The following is a 24,767-nucleotide window of genomic DNA, read 5'->3' as shown; positions in this document are numbered from 1 at the left end:
TGTATTTTAGTCATGAGAAGGGGAGGAGGGGAGTGAATTACAGAAATCACCTTCTTGTTTTACTTTATGAATCACTGTAATCTTTCCAATGATCATGTATTATGGTTTGTATAGGGGAAAAAATAAAAATTATAAAAAGTCAAAATTTGCAAGGAAATAAATAAAACCCTTGTTCAAATATGACTATGGGTGAAATTTAAACAAAGATGCCTCTCCACATTGACTTTTCTCACTAACAGGCCAGACTCAGCTGTGCCTTGAGGCTTTAATAGCTGTACTGCCTCTTCCCGGGAATGATCGCTCCCAATTCTTTACACTGATTCTTGCTTACTTCTCAAACATAACCTCCTTAAGAAGGTCCTACATTATTGCCAGCTCCACTACACTACTGCCCATACATACACCCTGCTTTATTTTTCTTTTTTTTTTCCACCCAATTGCCCTACCCTTCCACCCCCTTTCAGAAACTCTCAGCTTGTTTGTTTCCTATGATTAAGAGCCTCTTATGGTTTGTCTCCCTCTCTGGTTTCACCTTATTTTTCCCTCCCTTCCCCCATGATCCTCTATTTTGTTTCTTAAATTCTACGTATGAGTGAGAGCCTATGGTAATTGTCTCTGACTGACTTATTTCGCTTAGCATAACAGCCTCTAGTTCCATCCACATTCTTGCAAATGGCAGGATTTCATTCTTTTGATGGTTGAGTAGTATTCCACACATATCACATCTTCTTTACCCATTCATCTACCAATGGATGTCTGGGCTCTTTCCACAGTTCAGCTATTGTGGACATTGCTGCTATAAATGCTGGGGTGCTGATGCCCCTTCAGATCACTACATTTGTGTCTTTGGGGTAAATACGTAGTAGTGCAATTGCTGGGTAGTAGTGTAGCTCTATTTTCAACTTTTTGATGATGTCTATACTGTTTTCAGAGTGACTTCACCAGCTTGCATTCCCATCAACAGTGTGGGAGGGTTCCCCTTTCTCTGCATCCTTGCCAACATCTGTCATTTCCTGACTTGTTAATTTTCCTGCTTTATTTTTCTTTATAGCACTTAGCATTAACTGACTTTCTATCATGATTTGGTTTACTTACATACTGTCTGGCTTCCACAAAGAAATATAACTGTATGAGAGCAGGCACTCTGTCTTACTCACTATTGAATTCCCTACACCTAAAATAGTTGATGACCCTAGATATTCAAAAAATACTCACTAAAGAAATGAGTGATTTGTCTCCAAGGAGTTAATAAATTTTTGGTCCCAATATCAGACCCAATAAAATAGTCTGCATTTCCTTGGAGCCATGTTATTGAATTCAACACTGGATTTTTACTAAAAATCTTAAATTAAAAAATAATTAAGGAAAGAAAGTATTTAAGGTATTATTTAAGATATAATTGAGGAAAGATAAAGCTAATGCTTTAGAATTATAATTACTATTCTAATACTATATTACTATTAGTAAATAATCATTTAAAGATGGTTATAAATTTGCTTATTAAAAAAATGAGTATCTTTGAAGTTCTGAGATTGCCTTAAAACACAAAATTGCCATATGACAATAGAAGGTGCTATGTATTACTAAAATTAAAAGCCTTCCAAAAAACACATTACCTCAAGTTTAAGCATCTCCATTAGAAAGCAGAAAAAAAAATAATAAAATGATGGATGAAAGGTGGAAGACAAGACTGACAAAAGTACACAATGAACATACAAATGTCTGAACATACTGTTAAATCTGACCTCTGATATTTACATACTTTTTAAAAGACATTTAAGTATTCTCTTTAATAACTATGCATGAGTATAATCATTTTTATTCCATCTTTATAAATATTTTAGCTTTTAAAATGAGTTTATTTGGAATACATTAAGATTCCTAAAAGATCATTTCCATTAAAGACCACACCAAATATAAGTTCATTACAGCTTTGATATTTTCAATAATGTATATTTTTTTAAACAATGTGTTTTAACCCTTAAATCCTCAATTTCTGATCTATAACAGTATTTTCAAATGCTTTAGAATAAGTTATTTTTCTAAAATATCTAGACCAAAAAAAAAAATTGTCAATGATTCATAAGGTATATATAAATGAAAGTAATGGAACATAAGAACATACTTAATATTACATGTTAGATTATGTCTTCCACCTCAATTAGAAATACCAAAGAAATCATTATTTTTGGCTTCTTTAATTCCTTTTAATGTATTTTGTTTCAGACACAGTATATAGGCTCTGTGAAGTAGTAATATATAAAATAATTTTTTTCATTAAGTGTTACAATCCACCAACAAATTTGAGAATAGAATTGAATTTTATTAGATCAGTAAAATACATGTCATATATTTAAAAAGTAAGCAGAAGATAAAAACAAATGGAGTTATAGATAAAAAGATAAGAATAAATAAATGAGATGGACTACCTAGACATTAATTTTTTAATATGAAAATGGTATGAGACATATTCAAAAGTATTTTAAGTTGTATTCAATATAAATATTATAACATACAATATGGCAAAATATAAAAAGTAATAACAGTAAGTATTAGGTCAAGATTAATAGCACAGATTTACTTATAAGGCAATTATCAGACCACCCAAAATGAGAGAAAATGATAAAGAAAGACTGCAGGCTTTGGAGAAGACCTGAGTTCTAAGCTTCCTTACGTGAAGTGCATGCACTTAAATAATTTCTTTACCTTCACTGAACCTCAGATTCCTTCCATAAAAAACGAACATAATACTTCATTTATAGGTTAAAAGAAACAAATAAGACCATATATTTAAAGTACCTGGCATAGTATCAAAAACCTAGCAGTACTCAAAAAGTTAAGAGTTTGTTTCCAATGGGACTGGAAAAGATTATGCTGAGTGAAATAAGTCAAGCAGAGAGAGTCAATTATCATATGGTTTCACTTACTTGTGGAGCATAACAAATATCATGGAGGACATGGGGAGTTGGAGAGGAGAAGGGATTTGGGGGAAATTGGAAGGGGAGGTGAACAATGAGAGACTATGGACTCTGAAAAACAATCTGAGGGGAATGAAGTGGTGGGGGGGTGGGAGGTTGGGGTACCAGGTGGTGGGTATTATAGAGGGCACAGATTGCATGGAGCACTGGGTGTGGTGCAAAAATAATGAATACTGTTATGCTGAAAATAAATAAATTTAATTAATAAAAAAAAAAAAGGGTTTGTTTCCAACAATAATATTACGCTGACTCTTTGTCTACCATTTCCTAAAGTTGTTCTAAAGACTTCAGTATAATGCGAGGTCTCAATCATTGCAAACCTATTTGCTAATTATGTAGAAAGTAAATATTATCCTTGTTTTACTAAAAATATGATGAAATGTTAAGTCGCTATTCAGCAAGAATAAATTTATTTTTTTATTTCAAAACATTTAAAAAAAAATTTCATGAAAATGTGCAGAATGGATTTCTATGCCATTTTTCTTCTCCAGAAACATCTTTCTGAGAGAAAAAAAAAAATCATTGTTTCCCACAATCAACCTTGTTGACAGAAGGACAGTACAGGAAGACACTAAATCCTTTTCTCCCAAATCTTATATAATTCTAGTTATGCTTTTTCATCTTAAATGACCTCCTCATAACATATAAAGATAATTTAATCTACATGAATAAAAATGAAAATGTATAAAAATCTTACATATTAAACAAATTATTAAATAAAATATTACTCAGAAATATTTTCCCACATACATTTTTCCCAAAATGCAAGTAAATATATAAATTTCTTCTCCCTGTTCAAATTCTACTTGTCTAGCAAGTAAATATGTAACTTGTAAATAAGAACTTGTAAATAAGTAACTCCATAATTCTCAGCTGGAAAAGGTCAGAGAAGATTGTACTTTAAAATAGATATCATAATAGTGTCATTACTGTGATTCAATTTTAGTCACCCTACTATATTTGTTTGGAAATTTCAAACAACATTAAAGGAATGTTTTCAACCAAAAAGAGAATATAATTTTTTAAAAATTTGAGAAATACTAGTGGGAAGGCAGATTTAATAAAAATAATTCTTACTGAAACACAGAAATAAATGACTCAATTCACCCAAATTCAAGCATTTCTGCTTTCACATTATCTGAATGGGATTTTTCCTCATGAGACTTCTTTGATTCAGCATCTCCTTGATTACATAGTAGAACTGTGGGTATTGTATGTCACTGGGCTACAAGATCACTTTTAGGAAATCTGCAGCTTTAAAGTCTAAAGTACTAATCATCATAAAGTTTCATATGCCTATGCATGTAATACCCATAAACTTTCCTCCCATTAGGAGGAAGAAAAAGGATGACATGGTTATCTATAATATTTATACTCCATAGCTCGTTGTATTACTAATTGTGAACAGAGTGGCTTTTAGATCACTAGCTTTAAAATTCCAAGAAAGAAACGCAAACTGAAATGTCACTATAACTCAACTTTTTAAACTGAAAATATGAAAAACAGAGTTCCACATAAGAGAGCTTAAGAACTAAAAACAATTAATAGACTATTAATAGATTTAAAAAAAATCCTCTATAATACAGTATATGGGGAAAAGGCTAGCATTTTTAAGCAAATATATTTATTACATATCCTAGAGCTTGTCATATACTGACATAATTATGAATCTCAAAGGCCAAAGTCAAGTCATGTGACATATAGTAAAAGGAACTGAAAATGTTTATCCTGGAAGAGAAAGAACTCAGTAAATATGAACAGTCTTCAAATATCTCATGTGGAAAAAAGGAACAATTTATTCTGTGTAATTACTAAGGAGAATTGGACCCAGTGCATGTAAATTACAGTAAAACAAACGTCAACTCAACAGAACAACTGACCTACAAAGAAATATGCACCTCCTAGAATACCTAACAAGTAAGTATCACTTATCAGATGCTATCTATAGAGGGGAATCCTGGGCAAAGTGTTAGACTTAGCTGATTTTTAAGATTTCTTTCAACAACATAATTCAATAATTGGTAAGTGAGAAACAAACCTACAAGAAAATAAGTTTTTCCTAAATATTTTTTCTGAACAACTCTGGTTGTTCAGAAAAGGTAAAAAGGTAAAAAATGTAAAGGTAAAAAAAGGTAAAAAATGAAATCATACTTCCTTTACCTCTACCAAGCTGATGTAAACTCAAATACCACTTATTGACTAGCTTGGATCAAATTTAACTTTAAATATTATCTCCCCACAATATATATCATTTATTAAATAAAACAATACTCTTACACATTCTTCTCTACATGTCTAGCTACATAAAGCAAAGCTGAATACTGTCTCTCAGATTAGACTGATTACATACAAATATCATCAGAGCAAATGAAAGTCAAATACTGTTTTGACAGATCACTCAGGAAAATCTCAAATGTTGGCTTTACTCAATAGTATACACTAAACAAGTTAACAAAAGTCACATTTGGGCATACTGAACTTATTTACCTCTGAGTTGGCATATTCTGCCTGTAACTTTTTGCACTCATCTTTGAGTTTTTCAGATTCTTTCTCACATTCCAATGCCATGTTGTCCATTAGTGTTTGAACTTGTACCAGTTCTTTCTTTAGCACAGCAACATCTTCTATACCAGGTCTCTGAAGCTGTAGAGCACATTTTCATTAAAAAATAAGGTGAGAAAACTAAAAGAACACACATTTTTATATAGTTTTACTACAAAGACATCAAAATGAAAATAATCTTTGATATCAACTATTGGATTGCAAACATTGACCACTGATCTTTCCACCAACAAGCCTCTCCTCTTCCCAAAACATATGTCCTATGTAATAGTATTACCACTCAAGGCGCAAAACGGCAAATTCACAATTATTCTAAGTGCTTTATTTGCTTTCTTTTCCTTCACAAACTACACCCAATGATCATAACAATCACTTGATAAATGTCACATTTTGAAGCATAAATGCCTCATCTTCTATCCTAGAAAACTGGTAATAAAAATAAAGGAGCATAATTTTGTTTGTTGCAGACTGGATATGGTTGATTTTATTGATATATTTACTGAACCCTAAATAAAGGACAGAAAGGAGTCAAGGGCAGATTCAAGCTTTTTAAACCTTGGGAGACTGTTGAAGATGTGTAATACCAATGACAGAAACACAGTTGAGGAGGAACATGATGACTTGATGTTACATTTGTTGAATTTGAAATGAAAGCTAGAAATGCAATCAGGAGTATCCTAAAAGTAGGTCGATTTATAAAACCAAAGTGCAAAGAAAGGTCAGGATCAGAGATGCAGATAGGAAAGAGCAAAAAGATGGATAACATTAAGATAGAAACAGCGAAAATGCTAAGCAAAAAGATAATATTAAGATAGAAACACAAAAATATTAAGGTAATAAATTTTGCATCCTAGATTCCATTTCTATGTAAAAAATCCTATTAATATATGGAATTTTTATTTCTTCAATTTTAGACAAGCTATGCTTTTAAAATTTTTCACCAGAGTATATATATCATTTTTAATTTGGAAAATTATAAAAGTACATTCCAATAAGTGGTTTCTAAATTACCAGTTCAGTCTTCAGATCTTGAATTATAGTTGTTTCTTTGTTTAATTCTTCTGTCAGATGTGCCACTTTTTGGTCAGCAGCTTCTCGAAGACTCCTTTCTTCATCATATTTTGACTTTATATCTAATTTAAAAGAGTTATAAATATTAGTTTTATGACATTAACTCTAGGAAAGGACAGTTTTATGAAGTCCTATATATTTATAAATTCCTGCATATTACACAATGCATACCTATATATCATTAATTCAAATTCACATTCCTTACATAACCATAAACACATACAGTAACTTTAACTTCTGATTACATGAAATGATGAACTTAAAATAATCAAATATTTCTGTCTACATAAATTCCATATAGCAAAACACTATTACGAATTAGCTTGTTAATGTATCAATATGCTAATTGATAGCATAACCAAATATTACATCTATATTATTTTTCTTCAAAATGTTACCTATTAATCTTTAAGCATACCCCAAAAGAAAATTCACCTTCTCTAAATTTCAAGAATTCTACAGAGAAGAAAATCAGTCCTTTGAAAGGAGGTAAGAGGACAAATTAATTTTTATAGCAATTCTACTATTAAATTCTAGTAATCACCACCATAGTATATAACAAATGCCTTCTCACACTAACACACAATTAATGCCTTATTTCTAGGCTCTATAATGGTAAAAAGGTTAAGAAGGCTGATCTACTAGCTAAAAAAATCTGATTCAATTTACCTGCGATTTCAGTGGCAAGTTGGGCTGCTTTCTGTTCAAATAAGTCTTTCATTTGCTTAATATTAAAATTTTCTGTTTGGGCTTCTTCTAATTGTTGTTCCAAAGACTGTAGTTCTACAAAAAAAGTATCACAGTTATTCAAATACATAATTAATACTAGCTATATTTCCTAAATTGTTATTACTTATATCCTAATCATTATAGGAAAGATAATCAACATGAAAAAAAAAGACAATCAACAGGAGTCTGTCATCTAATTGCAAATAGAATATATCAACATTTCAAGAATTAAGCATATCAAATTCATTTAATTCATTCATAAATTCATAATTTATAAACATATAAAACAAATGAAAAGAATATTTAGCATCATGCCCAAATAATCCATAAATATTTGTTTCAAGATTATTTTGATTTCACATTTGTTATTTTCCTATGACCATCAACTAACCAAAGCAGAATATATTCTGCCTCTCTAAAATTTATTATAATGAGAAATGAAGTTAGAAATGGTTAAAAATCAAGGTCTTATACAAAATAAAAGAATCAATTAAAATATACAGTCAACTCCTAATACTTCATTCTCATAAAAAGATTTCAGAGGGAAAGTAAATAGAACAGCTAACCTCAAAATATAATTTTGATTATTCATTGAGCATTCCTCTAGTTAAAGTCAATTACAAAGATGCTAGTTTCATCATTTTATTCCAAGAGAAAAGGAGTACATCACTCTTTAAAATAGTTTTAACTTTTCTTTAAACTATATTCATGTAATATTCTAGGATTTTATTTATAACTACAGAATATAACGAATTAAGAAAACACTAAGATTTTTGTTGGCTGATTAAATTATGAACTTCAAAGGCAATATTCTAAATCTAAAATGTGACTATTCTCTTCACTGTTTCAGTATAACCATAATACAAATTTATGTAGCAGACATCAGAGAAAAGGTAAAAAGTAAAAAAGAAGAATAAGCAAGGAGAAAAAGAAAAATGAAAAAACATCTGCTTTAAGTAAAGTTACCTGCTGCTGAGTCTGCCACCATTCCATCAGGCTTAGACTCCTCAATGAAAATAAGACATAAACAAACACATTAAAATGAAAAGAAAATACTATTACCATTGTCAATGTGAAAAAACAAAAAATCTCTAAAAGCCACATTCTGTGAGGTAAGTAGCAAGATTTTGATAACATTCTGGCCTGTTCACAATCTTCCAGATCTCTAAAGTACCATTAGGCAGACTGGCATAATTATCTACTTGCAGTCACTAGTTCTAATGGATCCTGCAATAAGATAGCATCTTAAATTCCATAAATTCAGTAAAAATACTTTTTTTTAATGCAGGCTCCCTGCTGGGCTTGAACTCACAACACTGAGATCAAGACCTGAGCTAAGATCAAGAGCTAGATGCTTGACTGAGCCACCCAGACACACCAGTAAAGATTTAAAAATAACATAAATTATTATCTTTATAAACATAGATTCTAAAACCAATACTTAAGTCAGCAGATAAGATTCATAATCTCAATAGGGGCGCCCGGATGGCTGTCAGTTAAGCATTAGACTCTCGGTTTTGGCTCAGCTCATGGTCTCAGGGTCTTGGGACAGAGCCCCATGTCAGGCTCCTTGCTCAGTGTGGAGTCTGCTTGAGATTTTCTGTCCCCCCTCCTTAACCCCACCAGCTCCGATCTCTCTCTCTCAAATAAATAATAAATAAACAAATCTCTTCCTTTTTAAAAGATTTATTTATCTTACAGAGAGAGAGAGAGAGCAAGTGGGCAGAGCAGTAGACAGAGGGAGAAGGAAAAGGAAGGCTCCCCGCTGAGCAGGGAGCCCAGTGCAGGCTCAATCTCGGGACCCTGGGATCATAACCCAAGCCAAAGGCATATGTCTAACCAACTGAGCCACCCACACACCCAATAAATAAATCTTTAAAAATATAAAAAAGATTCAATCCTATAACATAAAATTTTGCATAAACTAATATATGCCATGAAGCTATCATTACTAAAAAGTTTAGCATTAAAAGCACAAATTTTTAATTTGGAATTATAAATCATCATTTTAAAAAACAGAAATAAAGAATATATTCCATAAGGTTTAACTTATTATGTGCATTACAAATAAAACACTACATTGCCTAGTCATTATTTTCACATTTCTGAAAATTTATACATATCTGAAAGAGTTTAATAAGGCATCTCAATGTATATCTGACTTTTTATTTTCCTGTACATTAGATTTAGACATACTAGTGCTAAAAATCATCAATATTTTAAATACATTGCCTCCAAAAGTAAATTTCCTAAATCAAGGCAATTTCATCTTGCAATGTGGAGAATTTATTTATTAAATGTGAAAAAGTCATCTCAAATGTAGTAAACAGTTTCCTCTGTTCTCAGGTACAAAAAAAAAAAAAATACAGCACATGTTTTGTGAATTGTTAATGGCATCTCTGTAAAACATGAGTAAATGAACTGAAAGATTACTAAAAACGTCTTTCCTACCTCAAATGCAAAAGTGAGAAGTAATAAGACTGATACCTTGCTATTCGTTTATTTGCATTTTTTTTAGTCCAAATGGAAATTTTTGGTGAAAAAACAAAAAGGCAAAAAGAGGGGCACCTGGGTGGTTCAGTCAGTTAAGTGTCTGCCTTGAGCTCAGTTCATGATCTCAGAGTTCTGAGATGGAGCCCTGCATCAGGTTCCCTGCCCAGTGGAAAGTCTGCTTCTCCCTCTCCCTCTGCTGCTCTTCCTGCTTGTGCTCTCTTGCTCACACACTCTCTCTCCCTCATATAAATAAATAAAATCTTGAAAAAAGGCAGTAAGAGTCACAATGTACTAATATGCAAAGGGATCACTAATTACTTAATAAAATGAGAACTATTGTTGAAGGGTATCCACTTTATTCTTATAAATAAGAACTATATTTGGGGGCACCTGGGTGGCTCAGTGGGTTAAGCCGCTGCCTTCGGCTCAGGTCATGATCTCAGGGTCCTGGGATCGAGTCCCACATCGGGCTCTCTGCTCAGCAGGGAGCCTGCTTCCTCCTCTCTCTCTCTCTCTGCCTGCCTCTCTCTCTGTCAAATAAATAAATAAAATCTTTAAAAAAAAAAAGAACTATATTTGGTAAAATTCATTATTCTATGATTCTTTATGTAACTGTAATATAGAAGCCAATATAATTTTATTTTTTTAAGATTTTATTTACTTATTTGAGAGAGTGAGAGAGAGATCACAAGTAGGGGAAGGATTAGAGGGAAAAGCAAACTCCCAGTCGAGCAGGGAGCCTGATGCAGGACTTGGTCCATGACCTGAGCCCAAAGCAGATACTTAATTGACCGAGCTATCCAGGTGTCCCAAAAGCCAATATAATTTTAATATAAAAATCATAATTGGTTAAGATATTTATTTATTTAAGATTTTATTTATTTATTTGACAGACAGAGATCACAAGTAGGCAGAGAGGCAGGCAGAGAGAGCGGAGGGGAAGCAGGCTCCCTGCTGAGCAGAGAGCCCGATGCAGGGCTGGAACCCAGGAACCTGGGATCATGACCTGAGATGAAAGCAGAGGCTTTAACCCACTGAGCCACCCAGGCGCCCCAAGACATTTATTTAGAAAATACATTAAACAATATATCAACAGAATCTCACTCCAAAGTAACCACTTTTGATACCAATGATTTTGGGTTTTTTTCTATGCATTACTTTTATATAAAGCAGTGTGTATATGTGCGTGTATGTGTGTACATATATATAAAAATATTTTTATTGTTTTTTAAAAATAACACTAGTTTTAAAAAAAACTAAAATTGTTAATACAACCATTCCCCTACATTTTCAAATAATCTGCATAAATGTAAACAAAAAAGTAAATAATAGTTCTTTCCCTACTAACAGACAATTTAGTGATTTCTAATTTGTCACAACACAAATGCTCTGAAGAATTTCACTACTGTCTGAACCTGTATTTTTCAGTAATTTAGGTATATTGTCAGAAAATTAGAATAATGCAGCCTGGTATAAAAAAACATCCACAGGTAACTGATTCTTAATGAAACATTTTTAAGAAACTACATCTTAGCTTCCCAATTATTTGTTTGCTTTCACTAGAATTACAAAAGATATACACTCAAGGCTATAAATATAGATAAACAAATTAGAAGAAGTTATTTATTACAGGTCACCTGCTAACAAAATGCTTATTTTCAACAATGAAAATAAACAACTAATAAACACACTTTAAGTATTTAAAAGCATTTACTTGCTGCTGCAGCCCTTGAAATTTTTCTAATTCTTTCTTTAATTCTTCTGAGTACCATTTTTCTTCCTAAGGAGAAAAAAGTATATATTTTAATTTAGTAAATTTTAAAAGATTTATTATCTGAAACACTGTAAATAAACAAATATAATCATTTTTATTGTTACCTTAAGTGAAGCCTGAAGGTCTTGGACCTCTTGTCTAAGTAGTGTTATATCATCTCTAAACATAAATTGGGGGAAAAAAGGAATTAATAGTTAACGTTCTCTAATAACCTGGTCTCTTAATAAATCATGGCTAGTGACTATACATTAATATTCTAGTTTTCTCAATTAAAAAAAAGGTTTTAGAATTTTACACATAGAATTTTATGTATACCCCTTAGAAAAATAATTTTATTCTGAAAGGTCACTGTTTATGAATGGAAAAACACCTTACCACTGAAATGATATAATCATTAAGTGCCTGAGCCAGAAACAAAATAACTCCCATTAATTTCCCAATAATAAGTATTAATAGCTTCCTATTGCAGTTAGGATAAAATCTGAACTCATTAACAAGGACTATACAATCTGGACAGTATAGACCCTGCCTTAATACCCTCCTCCTCATTCCCTCAGCTCAGGCAACTCTGGCTTCTTTCTGTTCCTTGAGTCCTATCAAACCTTCTCATATTCTATTGTCCTTCCCTCAGAGACAGTCTGACAAAGAACAGTGAGCACACTACTTGGGCCCTAACACACAAAACAGATAATATCACATGCACTCATAACATCATATACTTCAAAGCGATTGTACTGTACCGCTTCAGAGCAAGAGCCTCTCCTCCATGACTTGAGTCATTACCAGCATCATGAACTACCTCATAGTGTTTGAAAAGTTCATCAGCAGATCCAAGGGATTTCATACACTGGGGACATATGAAACCCTGTAGAAAGAGGCAGAAAAAGTTTACAAAATTCTGTTTAATACTGGAAGACAGCAATTTGTATATTATGAAATACAGTCAAATATTATACCAATGGTGCCATTAGTAGACTGTAATTTATGACATTAAGCCCCAAATCTGGTATTGTGTAAATGTACATCACTGTCTATTCTGGTTTAAGTTTATGAAATATGAAAAAAACCCTTAAAACCATCTTTTAGGTTGAATAAATTGATGGCTAGAATACAGAATTCTAATTTGAGAATATAGTTCTAATCTAGAAGACTAGTTGAGAAGATCTACCATCATGTCCTCTCTCTCTCTTTCTAGATATGCCCCTTAGTAAAATAATATCTGCCCTAATCTACTTCATAGGAATGATAACAAAAAAACTAAAAACAAAGTATTATGATCACTAAAGGAAAAAGGTAATATAGTAAATAATTTATAATTATCACAGAATATCTATAATGATTGAGAAGTATTGTAGTACTACTGTATATACTGTAAATTCCTTGCTAACCTAAGATTAACACTGTAAAAGCCTAAAGTTAATAGTCCCATAAAATATTAAACGCTTATAAACAATCTCAGAATTATATGACTAAGGCATACAAGATCCAGTATGAGTATTCCCTCAATGACCTAATCACTCTGATGCCTGAACATCTCTCACTCTGTACAACTCTACTGACATTTTCAACTATTCTGACTTACTTATATTCTCTGAACACACCATGGTATCCCACATTTCTTTGCATATATTGCTTTCTCCCCCCAGCACTATGCTTAGTAGCTCATCAAGTTTCTACTTTCACTAAATAAACAACACACTGAAGATTTTCATCCATTTTTCCATAATGGCTAGTGTAGTATTTCTGAACATACTCTGTATTTTCTACACTGAATATTTATTTAATAAAATAAAATAACAACCAGCAAACTCAGCCATTAGAGCATGCAACTCTTCAAGGTTATGAGTTCAAGCCCCAACTTGAACCTAGGGTATGGAGCCTACTTTAAACATAAATAAATAAGTAATAAAAGTATGAATGAACCTGACAGGGCAGAATTTGGCAAAAAACAGAAACAAAAACAAAAACAGAAGAGGGGTACCTAGGTAGCTCAGTGGGTTAAGCGTCTACCTTCCACTCATAAGTTAAGCTCATAACTTCCACAGGTTATGAGCAGATCAAGTTCCACTTGATCTGACTCCCTGTTCAGCAGGAAATCTGCTTCTCCCTCTTCCTCTACCCTTCCTCCCTGCTCGTTCTCTCTCACACACTCAAATCAATAAAAATCTCTATTAAAAAAGAAAAAAAAAAAAAGAAGAGCTTTAACACCTTGACAATTACAAAACTTTCCAAGGGATAGCCTGAGTAAAGTAATAAATACTCTGAAACAAGTAAAAACCAAAAATTAATTAAAAACTTCTCCTTCTCTGGATGCTACAAAAACAGCATATCATCATTTCTCATTTATGTATGCTGTGTGGCAGGACCAAGGCTTGTATACTGAGGATACTGATACATAGACAAATATTACCAGACAATGGTACAATACAAGTAGATATAAAGAACTACAGGAACACAGGAAAAGAGGAATTCAAATCTGCCTGTGGCAGGAGTTACTGCTTTACAAAAAATGCACAGATACTCATATATATTATGTATATGTGTATACACACTAGACACTGGACACTGGAATTTGGTACTAAAGAATGAGTAGGAGTTACTTGTCAGAAATAAAAGAAAGGCATTCTAACAAAGGTATGGAAAGAGGTTTGAACAGTTGTGCTGCAATTGGGAAACAGAGGTGTGTCCTGATCACAGAGCCAGAGTGAGGGGCAGGGGCACAACAGGTAAATGAACACAATGATCTCCTATGAAACTCCTGAAATGAGCAAAAAGAGCAGTATTAATGATGCACCTTTGAACATCTGAATGATGCCCTGAGGCTGCAGAGATATTTGATGCTCAGCACTGTCTTTAAATGAATGAATGTTCCTGATCTATGTGCTAATCTAGCTGATGTTATGCTCTTTCTTTAAAAACCATCTATTATCTACCATCATGTTTCATAAAGCTCCACATTATGCCTAATTTGTCATTCTTATAACTTCTGTAATTAACATTACAGAACTTGTAATTAACATGCCTTTAGTGCAATAGAATATCAACCTCCATACTATTATTCCGTCATTTCTCTTTTGCATCTCAGCTTTTACTAGTAATCAGAAGACAAATTAGAATGTTCCCCGGAGAATCCACATACCAATTACACTATTTAATCTTTGTAACTTTGGCTTTTTGAATACTGTCTCTACTTCCAGATTTTGCATCTAGATATCTAAGGATTCAAGAAAGCTAATGATCACATTAAGGTATGCCATACCTTCTTAAAGCTTCTAAATATTACCAGGTTAATACTCCAGAAAGAACTGATTCATCCCTAAAGAGAAATTTTAGAAATTCAGTAATATATATTTAATTATAGAAATAACCCCACCTAAGTGAATTCTCCAGATGATTCACATAAGTGAATTTCCCATGCTTAAATAACACTTTAACTTTGAGACATTTATAGTAAAAATAAATCTTTCTAAAATACATATACTTTCTCATCTTCTTAAATAGATGATATTAAACTTGTTTGATGTCTCAGAGACATAAGTATTCTTCACTGAATGGGTGGGTGACTTTATTAATTCTAGCCTCTTTCATTTCTGTACCCAACATTTTATAGTTTTTTCCTATACCCTGTTTTGACTTTTCATTTCTTAAAATTATGCTATATCTAATAATGTTAGCCTGATACAGATGGGAAGGATAAAGAAAAAAGTTTATTAAAACCACATCACTCATTTAAAATGACAGTAACTCGGGCTCCCTGCTCGGCAGGGAGCCTGCTTCCCCTTCTCTCTGCCTGCCTCTCTGCCTACTTGTGATCTTTGTCAAATAAATAAATAAAATCTTTAAAATGACAGTAATATAAGCTCAGAGTGAGTATCTGAGGAATGTCTCATGAACAGAATACATGATCTTTAGTTAATGGACCCTGTAATACTAATTCTGGATATTACAAGACTGCTTCTCTATTTTTTCTCAACCACCTTCAAGGGAACTGAAGTTACCTAGGTCAATAACTTCCATAAAAATACTGTTAGTAAACAATAAAATACTAAAAACAACCAGCTACATTTATTTCCTTTGATCCTTCCAAACTTCCAAACACACACAGACACCACACACACACACACACACACACACACAGTGTACTTAAGATTAAAAACAGTAAGTCCCCTACTCTTAAGTTTCAGTTATCTCTAATCCTTTCTCAGATACACTGCAGCTAAGAACTTTCCCTAACTTGATACTTACGGTATCCCTGTTATACTAAGAGTTCTTTCAATTAAAAAGAAAGTTCTTAATTAAGTGATAAGTAGGTGATATTGGGTCTTTTCAGTTTGTTTAACCCATAAAGAAAAAAAGCTGACACAGATTTTCTGCAAGGAAGACAACTGGTAAAGTTCTAAGGAGAGCTCTAAGAATCTTTTATGCCTCTTTCTTTGCTGGCACCAGTTATCTAGTTTAACTGGTGTCCTCCTATAATGTACCCATCTTCCCCACCACCCTAAAAAATGTCTGGTTTAACTGTTTCCCAATGAAGTTTTTCTGGGTTCCCCTCAACTTGAATCACCACTGCACTCTTTTTGCAAATAATATTCATCAGAAAAATTTCCTGAGGTAGAGAGCATAACTTATTTACCTTTTTATCTCCTTTACTTACCAAAATACATGGTACATAAGAAGTACTCTATTAATATGCTAAATACATAAATATTTGATGAAATCCTTTTCTTATATATATAACAGCCAGACTGGTCTTTCTGGGTACAAAAAGTTTCCTTCTTTTGTAAGATTTGCAAAGGAATGGAGGGAAAAAAGCCATGTTTCTTTTTATTTTTAGAATATTGCAGTAATTTTCAAAGGAAACAGATATATTGAGATCTGCCAGCCTGCAGACGGACAATAGTTCCCCTCACCGGCTTCCACCCTCAGTCATAGACATACACCAGTCCCACCCAGGACAGAGAAACATGTGGGTGATCCAGTATTAATGAGGAGTTTGTGCCATTCTGTCACTTTCCTTAAGTCCAGGGTGTCAAAACAAAGACTGAAACAATGGTAGATCCAAATTCTAATGCCCTATTTGATCTCAAATAAAAACAGTAACAATATGCTAAATCCTCTTTCTATATAAGAGTAAAAGCAGTTTAACCTAAAACATCTTAAAACATTCATTAGCATTAACTAAATAATAAAGATATAACCTATAGATGTTGAAATCAAGTATCATTCACTTTACATTTCAAATTTCATGGCAAAATTTATACAAAAATATTAACTTAAGCTTTTATATTTGTTTACAGATTCACAAAAAGACAGCTGCAGAGAGTAAGGGCAACCAACCCAACTTCCCAAGAGCCTGTTTTCCTTATTGAACCTCTTTGAAGCATGCATAATTAAAGCAATCCATATTCCCTCTGTAGCATAAAAAGTTAAGCAACACCGAGGCAAGGAAAAACAAAACTATTTTGAGCAACCCATAACCAAGCTGCCAAAGCAAAATATACAGGACCCACAGTAACACTGGAGTCATTAAGAAGTTCCTGTCCTCTTGTCCGATTTTCAGCGTGCACTTGCTGGTAATGCTCCGACAAATCAATAGCAGTTATACATCTTTTCAAACATAATGGACAGATGAAACCCTGTGAAATAACAACTTTTAGGAGGATGCACATAAAAAGTTATTTATAAATCAAAATATAACACAACAGGAAAATAATTAATATATCTCTTTACAGTATATGTAAGGAAAATTTTCATAGTAACTATATACAAAAAGGGAAAGATCTATCCAAAGTAGGATGACTAAAAGCAGCTTCCATCCTTATGCTGGAAATTCCCGCTGGTTCAATTTTATTATAATTACCAGTTGCTTTACTTGCAATATTAATTACTCTTTTTGTTTAGGACACCTTGTCCTTATTTATCTGAGAGCCATTACTGGCAAGTTAACTTTAATTTTAGATCAAGAAATGACTGACAGTTACAACAAACAGTTTTATGTGAGATAATATTCTCAACAAAAGGAGTACTTAAAATGAAAGCAATTTTTAATCTTCACCATATTCCACTAGCCTAAGATCCCATTTTTGCCCACACCCATAATTCTCAATAGGGGATCCTTCCTTCTAAATTCATGAGCCAAATAAAATCATTTTAAATCAATCTCCCTAATACCCAACACCTAACAATATCTATATTTTAAAATGGGGGCTACCGCACTATCTATGGTTTGAAGTAAATAATATGAAGACTATAGTGAAGGATAATAGGTTATAAACACCAGGAGTTTTTGTGTCAAAAATAGATGTGGATTTGAGATCCAACCAATGCTGACTCTATGACCTTAAGGAAATCACTCTATTTTGCTAAATGCCGGTTTCCTCATCTACAAAATAGGGCTAATGTTAGCACCTATTCCTCTAGATAAGAGGCTTAGTGGATACCTCTAAGTGCTCAATAAAAATTCTGTCACTAGATACATGGTTAGAGAGGAAAGAAAATGAAGCCAGGAAAGGCTGAAAGAGCAGAAGAAAAGACAGGAATTAAAAATCTGAAATTTTCAGCAAGGCCAAAGTAGTAGTAAGACTATGAGAAAGTTTTTGAGAGGGTAAGTAGTTGTAAGGAATGGGAACATTCAGTTTTAACATCTCAAGTCAAACTATTCTGCCCAATAATAAAGTGAAAAGTATTACCATGAACTTGAGAAGCTAGAAAAGAATAAAGATCACTAGAATTGCAAACATCAAGAACTGGGAAGTTAGGATGTTCCTTGAGTCACTAATGCCACTTGGGGTAATAGCAAAGGAGACAAGGACTATAAAGAAATTCCCAAAGTGGGAGGCAAGGCAGGAAAGCAGTTACGAGCTAGGCTTGGGCTTGAATCCTCGATTCACACCACTCTTAGTAGCTTATAGGACCTTCAATTTCCTCATCTGTGAAATGTAACAGTAACACCTACTTCATATGGGGGCGGGGAGGGAAATCCTGATAATTAAATGAGATAATAGATGCTAAGTGTTTATCATAGCATCTGATACAAATAAAACAATCAATGTTAGTTATCATTAATATCATTATTCCTTTTGTTAACAACCCTTAAGAGGTTAGCAAGGGGATGAAAGTAAGGAACATGAATTCTTTTTATTTTTCCCTTTTACTGATGAAAGAGTTATGTTCAGGCAACCACATTCCAAAATGCTGGAACTATAGAATAGTTACTTAAAAGACTGCATCATTGCATTTTTTTGCCATGATAGATTTACGTTGCCTCTCACTTCACTGGTTTCTTCACTATAAGCTTCCACATACAATCACTTAATGATTCATTCAAAAAGTATGTACTGAGTGTGATTACTATGTTCTAGCCATTATGCTACACTGCTGAGAACACAATGGTAAATAAGGCAAAATCCTACCCTCAGGAAGCTTACAGGCTTCTTGAAAAAGTTGCGAAAGAAAATAATTACATTTTATACCCCACTAATCAGAAATCCTACTAGAACTACCTTCAAACCTTTAGAACCCTAGGACTTCACTACTACCACTCTGACCCAAGCCACTCCCACACTGCACATGGATGACTGCAACAGCCTTCCAACAGCCTCTCTGCTTTTACCCTTACCTCACCAACACTTTATTCTCCACAGAGCAGCAAGAACGTATCCTATAAAAATGTAAATAAATTTTGTCACTTTCCTTGTCAAAATTCTCCAAGGGCTTCCCATCTCACCAGGAGTAAAAAACCGAAGTCTGTACAAAGACCTAGAAGGCAGGCCTAGAAGGCCCTGCATGAGGTGGCTTAATTACCTCCCAGATCCAACCTCTCCTCACTCACTGCGCTGGAGCCACACTAGTCCCCCGCTGCTTTTCTGACACGCTCGGAAGGCTTCCACCTCGGAGACTTTCTACTTGTTCCAGACAAATAGAACATGGTTGTTCCAGAAACCCACATGACTCATTTCCTCACTTCCTTCAGTCCTTCCTGAGCTATTCCCTTCTCAGAGAAGTCTTCCCTGACAATCCTATTTGAAACTGCAAGCACCCAAAAGACTTTCTATGACTCCTTCCCCATTTTATTTTTCTCAATAACACCAATTATTTCCCTCCGTCCACTTCTAGTATGTTTTGGGTTTTTTGCCTTTGCACCTACTAGGATGTAAGTTCTACAATGACAAAAATTCTTGACTATTTTACTCACTGCCATATCTCCAGCATCCAGAATAGTGTCTGACAATACATATTGGATAAATAAATGAGTCTTGGAATAATAATCATTACCAAAAAGATAGAAAATACAATCCCCCAGAAGCACATGGAAGAAGCATCTATTCCACATGTGAGTCAAGTAAGTTTACTGAAAAAGTAATTATCTGTAAAGAGGTAAATAAAAGGACAACCAGATATTAACCAGGCCAAAAAAAAAAGTAAAAAAGAGCAGGTAAGGCTTGGGGATCAGCATGCAGAAGTCCAGACATAAGAACAAACTTGGCACACCTTAAAAGCACGACTTCTGTATTCCTGAATCAAAGACCGTAAAGAAATACAACCACACATATAAGGTCAATTGGTATCTCACAAAAAGAAAAATTTAATTCAATGGGGAAAGGGAACATTTTCAACTAATCATACTGAAACAACCATATACAGAACTGGTTTCGATATCCGTATGAAAAAAAAAAACCTCAACCACTATCTCATATCACATACAATATTTTAAAATAAATAATAGACTTAGACACACACACCAAAATATCAGAGGTAAGCGTAGCAGAAAGTCTTTGCAATCTTGGGGTAGGCAAAAAAATAAAAAATTGTAGAACGACCCAAAACGCAATAACCATAAGAGAAAAGGCTGACAAACTGGACTTTAAGAAAGTTAAAAACTTCTTCTCTTTGGAAGACACCATTAACAAAATGAAAAGCAAGCCACAGACTGAGAAAAAATATACACACTACATATATCTGATTGAGGTGTAAAGTCGAAAACTATGGCCCAATATTACACACCGCTTTGTTGACCGGTGATGGGAGAGCTTCAAATGGCCTAACTGCAAGTACCCTTCCCACTCTACTCCCACAGACAGAATCTTCTACTCAAATAATCGTCTTCTTGGAGCGCCTCACTGGCTCGGTCAGTAGAGCGTACAACTCTTGATCTTGAGATTGTGAGTTCAAGCCCTACTTCAGATGTAGAGATTTCTTAAAAAATAAAATCTTAAAAAAACAAAAACAAAATGCCGTCCTCTTCACAGAGCCTGCTTATCCTTAAGTAGCAGGTTTCAGTTCCCTGCCAGCCCAGAGAATAATTCAAACAAGCCAGTCATAATCTCCTGCAAGAACCATAATCTCCTGCACCTCACCCTCTTGGTATCATAAACCATGCCTCTCACAGCCCATAGTTGTTAGTTTTGTTCCCAAGTTCAATCCTCATATGGCCCTTCAAGGCATACAGTGTCTTCCTGGACCATGAGAATATGTGACTAAAAAACTGCTGTTGATTTCAACCTGTCCAGTGTCAGGTTAATTTTATGTTCAGCAATTCCTATAAGCCTAAGACAGAAAACCTTCCTTAACCAATAGGATAAAAAGGAGGCAATCAATATTCTGACAAAGGACTTGTACACAGAATAGACTAAAAAAAAAAAAATTCTTACAGTTCAATAATAAAAAGATAAATAATCCAACTTTTAAAATGGTCAGATTTCCTGATGCAGACAAAATGGAATAGATATGCTTTTCCCAATTTCTCCTGCTAAGTATACCTAACATCCCTAGACATTATATATAAAACAAACATAAGAAAATTCTGAAAAGTAATGAGAAGGGAGATTCAGGATCAAGGACTGACACAGTGATAAATACTCTGGGTTTTCTTTTGCCTCATATTTTCCAGACTGGGGGCTGAAGAAGCTGGAAACCTAGAAACTTCAATGGACACTTAAAAAAAAGCCTTCCTTCTCAACCCAAAGGACCAGGAAAATTCAGTGGGTACTAAGAATGTAAGGCAGACTAGAAAGGGATAAAGGGTGAACAAAGATGTTTGTTTCTGGCAACACATTATACTAAAGAGTCTGAACAACCATCCTAATGATAACAACTGAAGAATATAAAAGCTTGGGCCCGCTCCATAGTTCAGCTGGTTAAGTGTCAGACTTGATTTTGGCTCAGATCATGATCTCAGGGTCCTAAGATCCAGCCTCCCACATCAGGCTAAGTGCTCAGAGGGGAGTCTGCATGAAATTCTCTCTCCCCAGAATTCTCCCTCTCCATCTCCCTCTGCCCCTTCCCACACTGTGCTCCCTCTCTCTCTTTCAAATAAATAAACAAATCTTTTTTAAAATATTTTTTCATTATTTAATTTCCTTAGAAAACAAGAGAGAGTACGAGGTGGGGGTGGGGAGGTGGAAGGAGATGGATAAGCAGACTCTACACTGAGCACAAGGCCTGACATGAAGCTCAACCCCAGGAACCTGAGATCACGACTTGAGACCAAGAGTCAGATGCTTAACTGACAGAGCCACCCAGGTGCCCCAACAAATAAATCTTTAAAAAAAAAAGAATATAAAAAATCATTTTTACATTACATATTATTTGTTTGATATAAACTGAACATGTAACTTCAAAATTCTTATGTTGAAATCCTAACCCCCAGTGTGATAGTATTAGGAGGTGAGCCTTGGGAGGTGATTAGGTCATGAGGGTGGAGCCTTCATGAATAGGGCTAGTGCCTTTATAAAAGAAGCCTCAGACAGTTCTCTTGCCCCTTCAGCCATTTGAAGATGGCCTTCTATAAAACCAGAACCAGGCCTTCAGCAGACACACCTTGATCTTGAACGTCCCAGGCTCCAGAGCTCTGAGAAATAAACGTTGGTTGTTTAAGTCACTCAGTCTATAGTACTTTTGTTAGAACAACCCATACTAAGACAATATTATATATACATTATTACATAAGATAAAATATAACATAAATATGATATAAATAAAGCAAGGTATTACTTTATTTCTATTTCTTTAGAGTCCTGGAGACCCAGGTGGAAAGGTGGCTCAGTCAGTTAAGTGTCTGACTCTTGATCTCGGCTCAGGTCTTGATCTGAGGGTAATGAGTTCAAGCCCTAAAAAATTAATTAATTAAAAAAAAATAAAGTCCTGGAGACTGTATTTCAAATTCCATATAGACAGCCACTAAGGGAACAAAGCTCAAACCTATAATTTGTTCAAAGTGGGATGCCAACCTTAAGATAAAAGGGAAACAAACCTTAGAGAGAGACTGACAGACACACAGACATATCATCCAAGACCTTAACAAGTATATACCCCAGCACTGGGCATATGAACATCTACAGCAGTATTTGTCTGCCAATAGGAATAACTCATGACATAGGTAAAAACTAAAGTGGCAGGAGGAAGAAAGAATAAGATAAGAATGTAGGACAGAATGGAATCCAGAATACAAGAGAAAGGATTGAAATCTGATAGGAAAAGAAAACTGTCTTCCATTTTGATAACAAAATGAGGACATTCACCTAATAGCTCCTATTTTCCCAATGATATAAAAGGTGCCTGAGGAAAGGTGGGACTGGGTAAGACTTAGGAGAGATATGAGGATAAAGAAGAGAGTAAAACTATATCAGAGAGTAGGAAAATGACACTAATAAGAAACTATAGCAGGCACTGCTCACTACCCACTGGAGATTTCTATTTATTTATTTACTTATTTATTTACTTATTTATTGTGGTCTGACCGAGGTCAACAATTAAACTTGCTCTTAAAATTCAACTGATAGGGTGCCTGGGTGGCTCAGTGGGTTAAGCCACTGCCTTCGGCTCAGGTCATGATCTCAGGGTCGTGGGATCGAGGCCCGCATCGGGCTCTCTGCTCAGCAGGAAGCCTGCTTCCCTCTCTCTCTCTCTCTCTCTCTGCCTGCCTCTCTGTCTACTAGTGATCTCTCTCTGTCAAATAAATAAATAAAATCTTAAAAAAAAAATTCAACTGATACTTTTCTCCTCACTCTCATGGTCTTGTTATATCACATCATGGTTAATATCCATATACATGAAATCAGATGACCAGAAAGAGACAAAACAGGGAAATGAATAGATAGAGAGATAAATCCAGAAATACACAAGACAGAAGACAGACTCACCAACCAAGAGGTGCAGAAGTGGGGATCACAGAAAAGGGGACTGGGTAGGCAATACACTTGGGCCCAGAAAGGGGCAACTGACAGAAACTGTCAGAGCAGAATGTGAGTACGTCGATGTCTTAGAAACAATAATATTGATGGTTTTTATGCTCTTCTCTTTCCTTTCCCCTTTTTCTATAATGAGCAAATATTGTTCATTAAAAATAGTAATAATAAAGCAACTACTAAGGCTGATTTCTTCAAAAATTTGAGTTCCTTCTTAAATTTTATTTACTTTCTCCATTAATTTTTAATAAACTATGAAAGATAAAAGTTCTTACAAAGTTGTAAACGAAGATAGCAAATAATGTACAGACTTTATGGATAACCTAATTTTTCATTAGTTCAATAGTTCATGACAGAGCAAACACTAATTAATTGGTAATTTTTATAAATAGATTTAAGATCTTCCATTATGTTGAGATAACATTAGCACTGAAGACAAATTAACAATATTAATTCTGTCTTAATACACATTTTCTCAGTCTTAAAACTAAACACCAGGATTTTTCTATAAGTGTGATTCAAAAGTCACATTCCAGTTTATAAGAATGAGAGCCTTTCCTGCAAAAGTTTAAATTACTGATCATTACTCCAAACACCTGCCCATTTTCCCTTAAATAGTACTAAATTTTATTGTGAAATTATTATTTCCATACCTCTGAAGAGCTTTCATTATTGACATCCACTGTGTTTATAGGAGCTGCTGATGAATCTAAATCAGAACCTTGAGAGCCAACTCTCCCAGGAGTCTGAAACAAAGAGAGAAGAAAAATTAGATATTAATAATATACTCATAAACTATTTAACAACCTAAACAGTAATCAGGGCTAGCCTTATACATAAATGTAGATGTCCTCTCAATAAAAATAACAAACAGCACGAGCAGCTATCCTTTACCGAAGACTGTGCCTAGTACTGTATCAAGATCTCTGCCTGCATTCTCTCATTTTTAGTCTTTTAAAATTAATAAAAAGCTTA

General features: G+C 34.0%; 1 protein-coding gene across 2 annotated transcripts in view; it reads right to left on the bottom strand.

Moving 5' to 3' along the window:
• EEA1 (early endosome antigen 1) overlaps positions 1-24,767 on the bottom strand; it is a 125,046-nt gene that overhangs the window by 70,904 nt on the left and 29,375 nt on the right. The window contains exons 2-10 of one of the 2 annotated variants that reach the window (XM_082739262.1): positions 24,446-24,538; positions 17,118-17,243; positions 12,348-12,472; positions 11,712-11,766; positions 11,548-11,613; positions 8,307-8,346; positions 7,281-7,394; positions 6,552-6,673; positions 5,466-5,621 (exon numbers count right to left, since the gene is read on the bottom strand). In XM_082739262.1, coding sequence (XP_082595388.1) covers positions 5,466-5,621; positions 6,552-6,673; positions 7,281-7,394; positions 8,307-8,346; positions 11,548-11,613; positions 11,712-11,766; positions 12,348-12,472; positions 17,118-17,243; positions 24,446-24,538 — 897 coding nt within the window. The remainder of the gene's footprint in view (positions 1-5,465; positions 5,622-6,551; positions 6,674-7,280; positions 7,395-8,306; positions 8,347-11,547; positions 11,614-11,711; positions 11,767-12,347; positions 12,473-17,117; positions 17,244-24,445; positions 24,539-24,767) is intronic. The other variant, XM_082739263.1, reaches the window with a different exon arrangement.

The sequence above is a fragment of the Mustela nivalis genome (genome assembly GCF_964662115.1).
Source record: "Mustela nivalis genome assembly, chromosome: 7".
In the NCBI taxonomy this organism is placed as follows: Eukaryota; Metazoa; Chordata; class Mammalia; order Carnivora; family Mustelidae; genus Mustela; species Mustela nivalis.
Note: the sequence above shows the minus strand (reverse complement) of the source record. Positions and strands in the feature narration are given on the sequence as shown.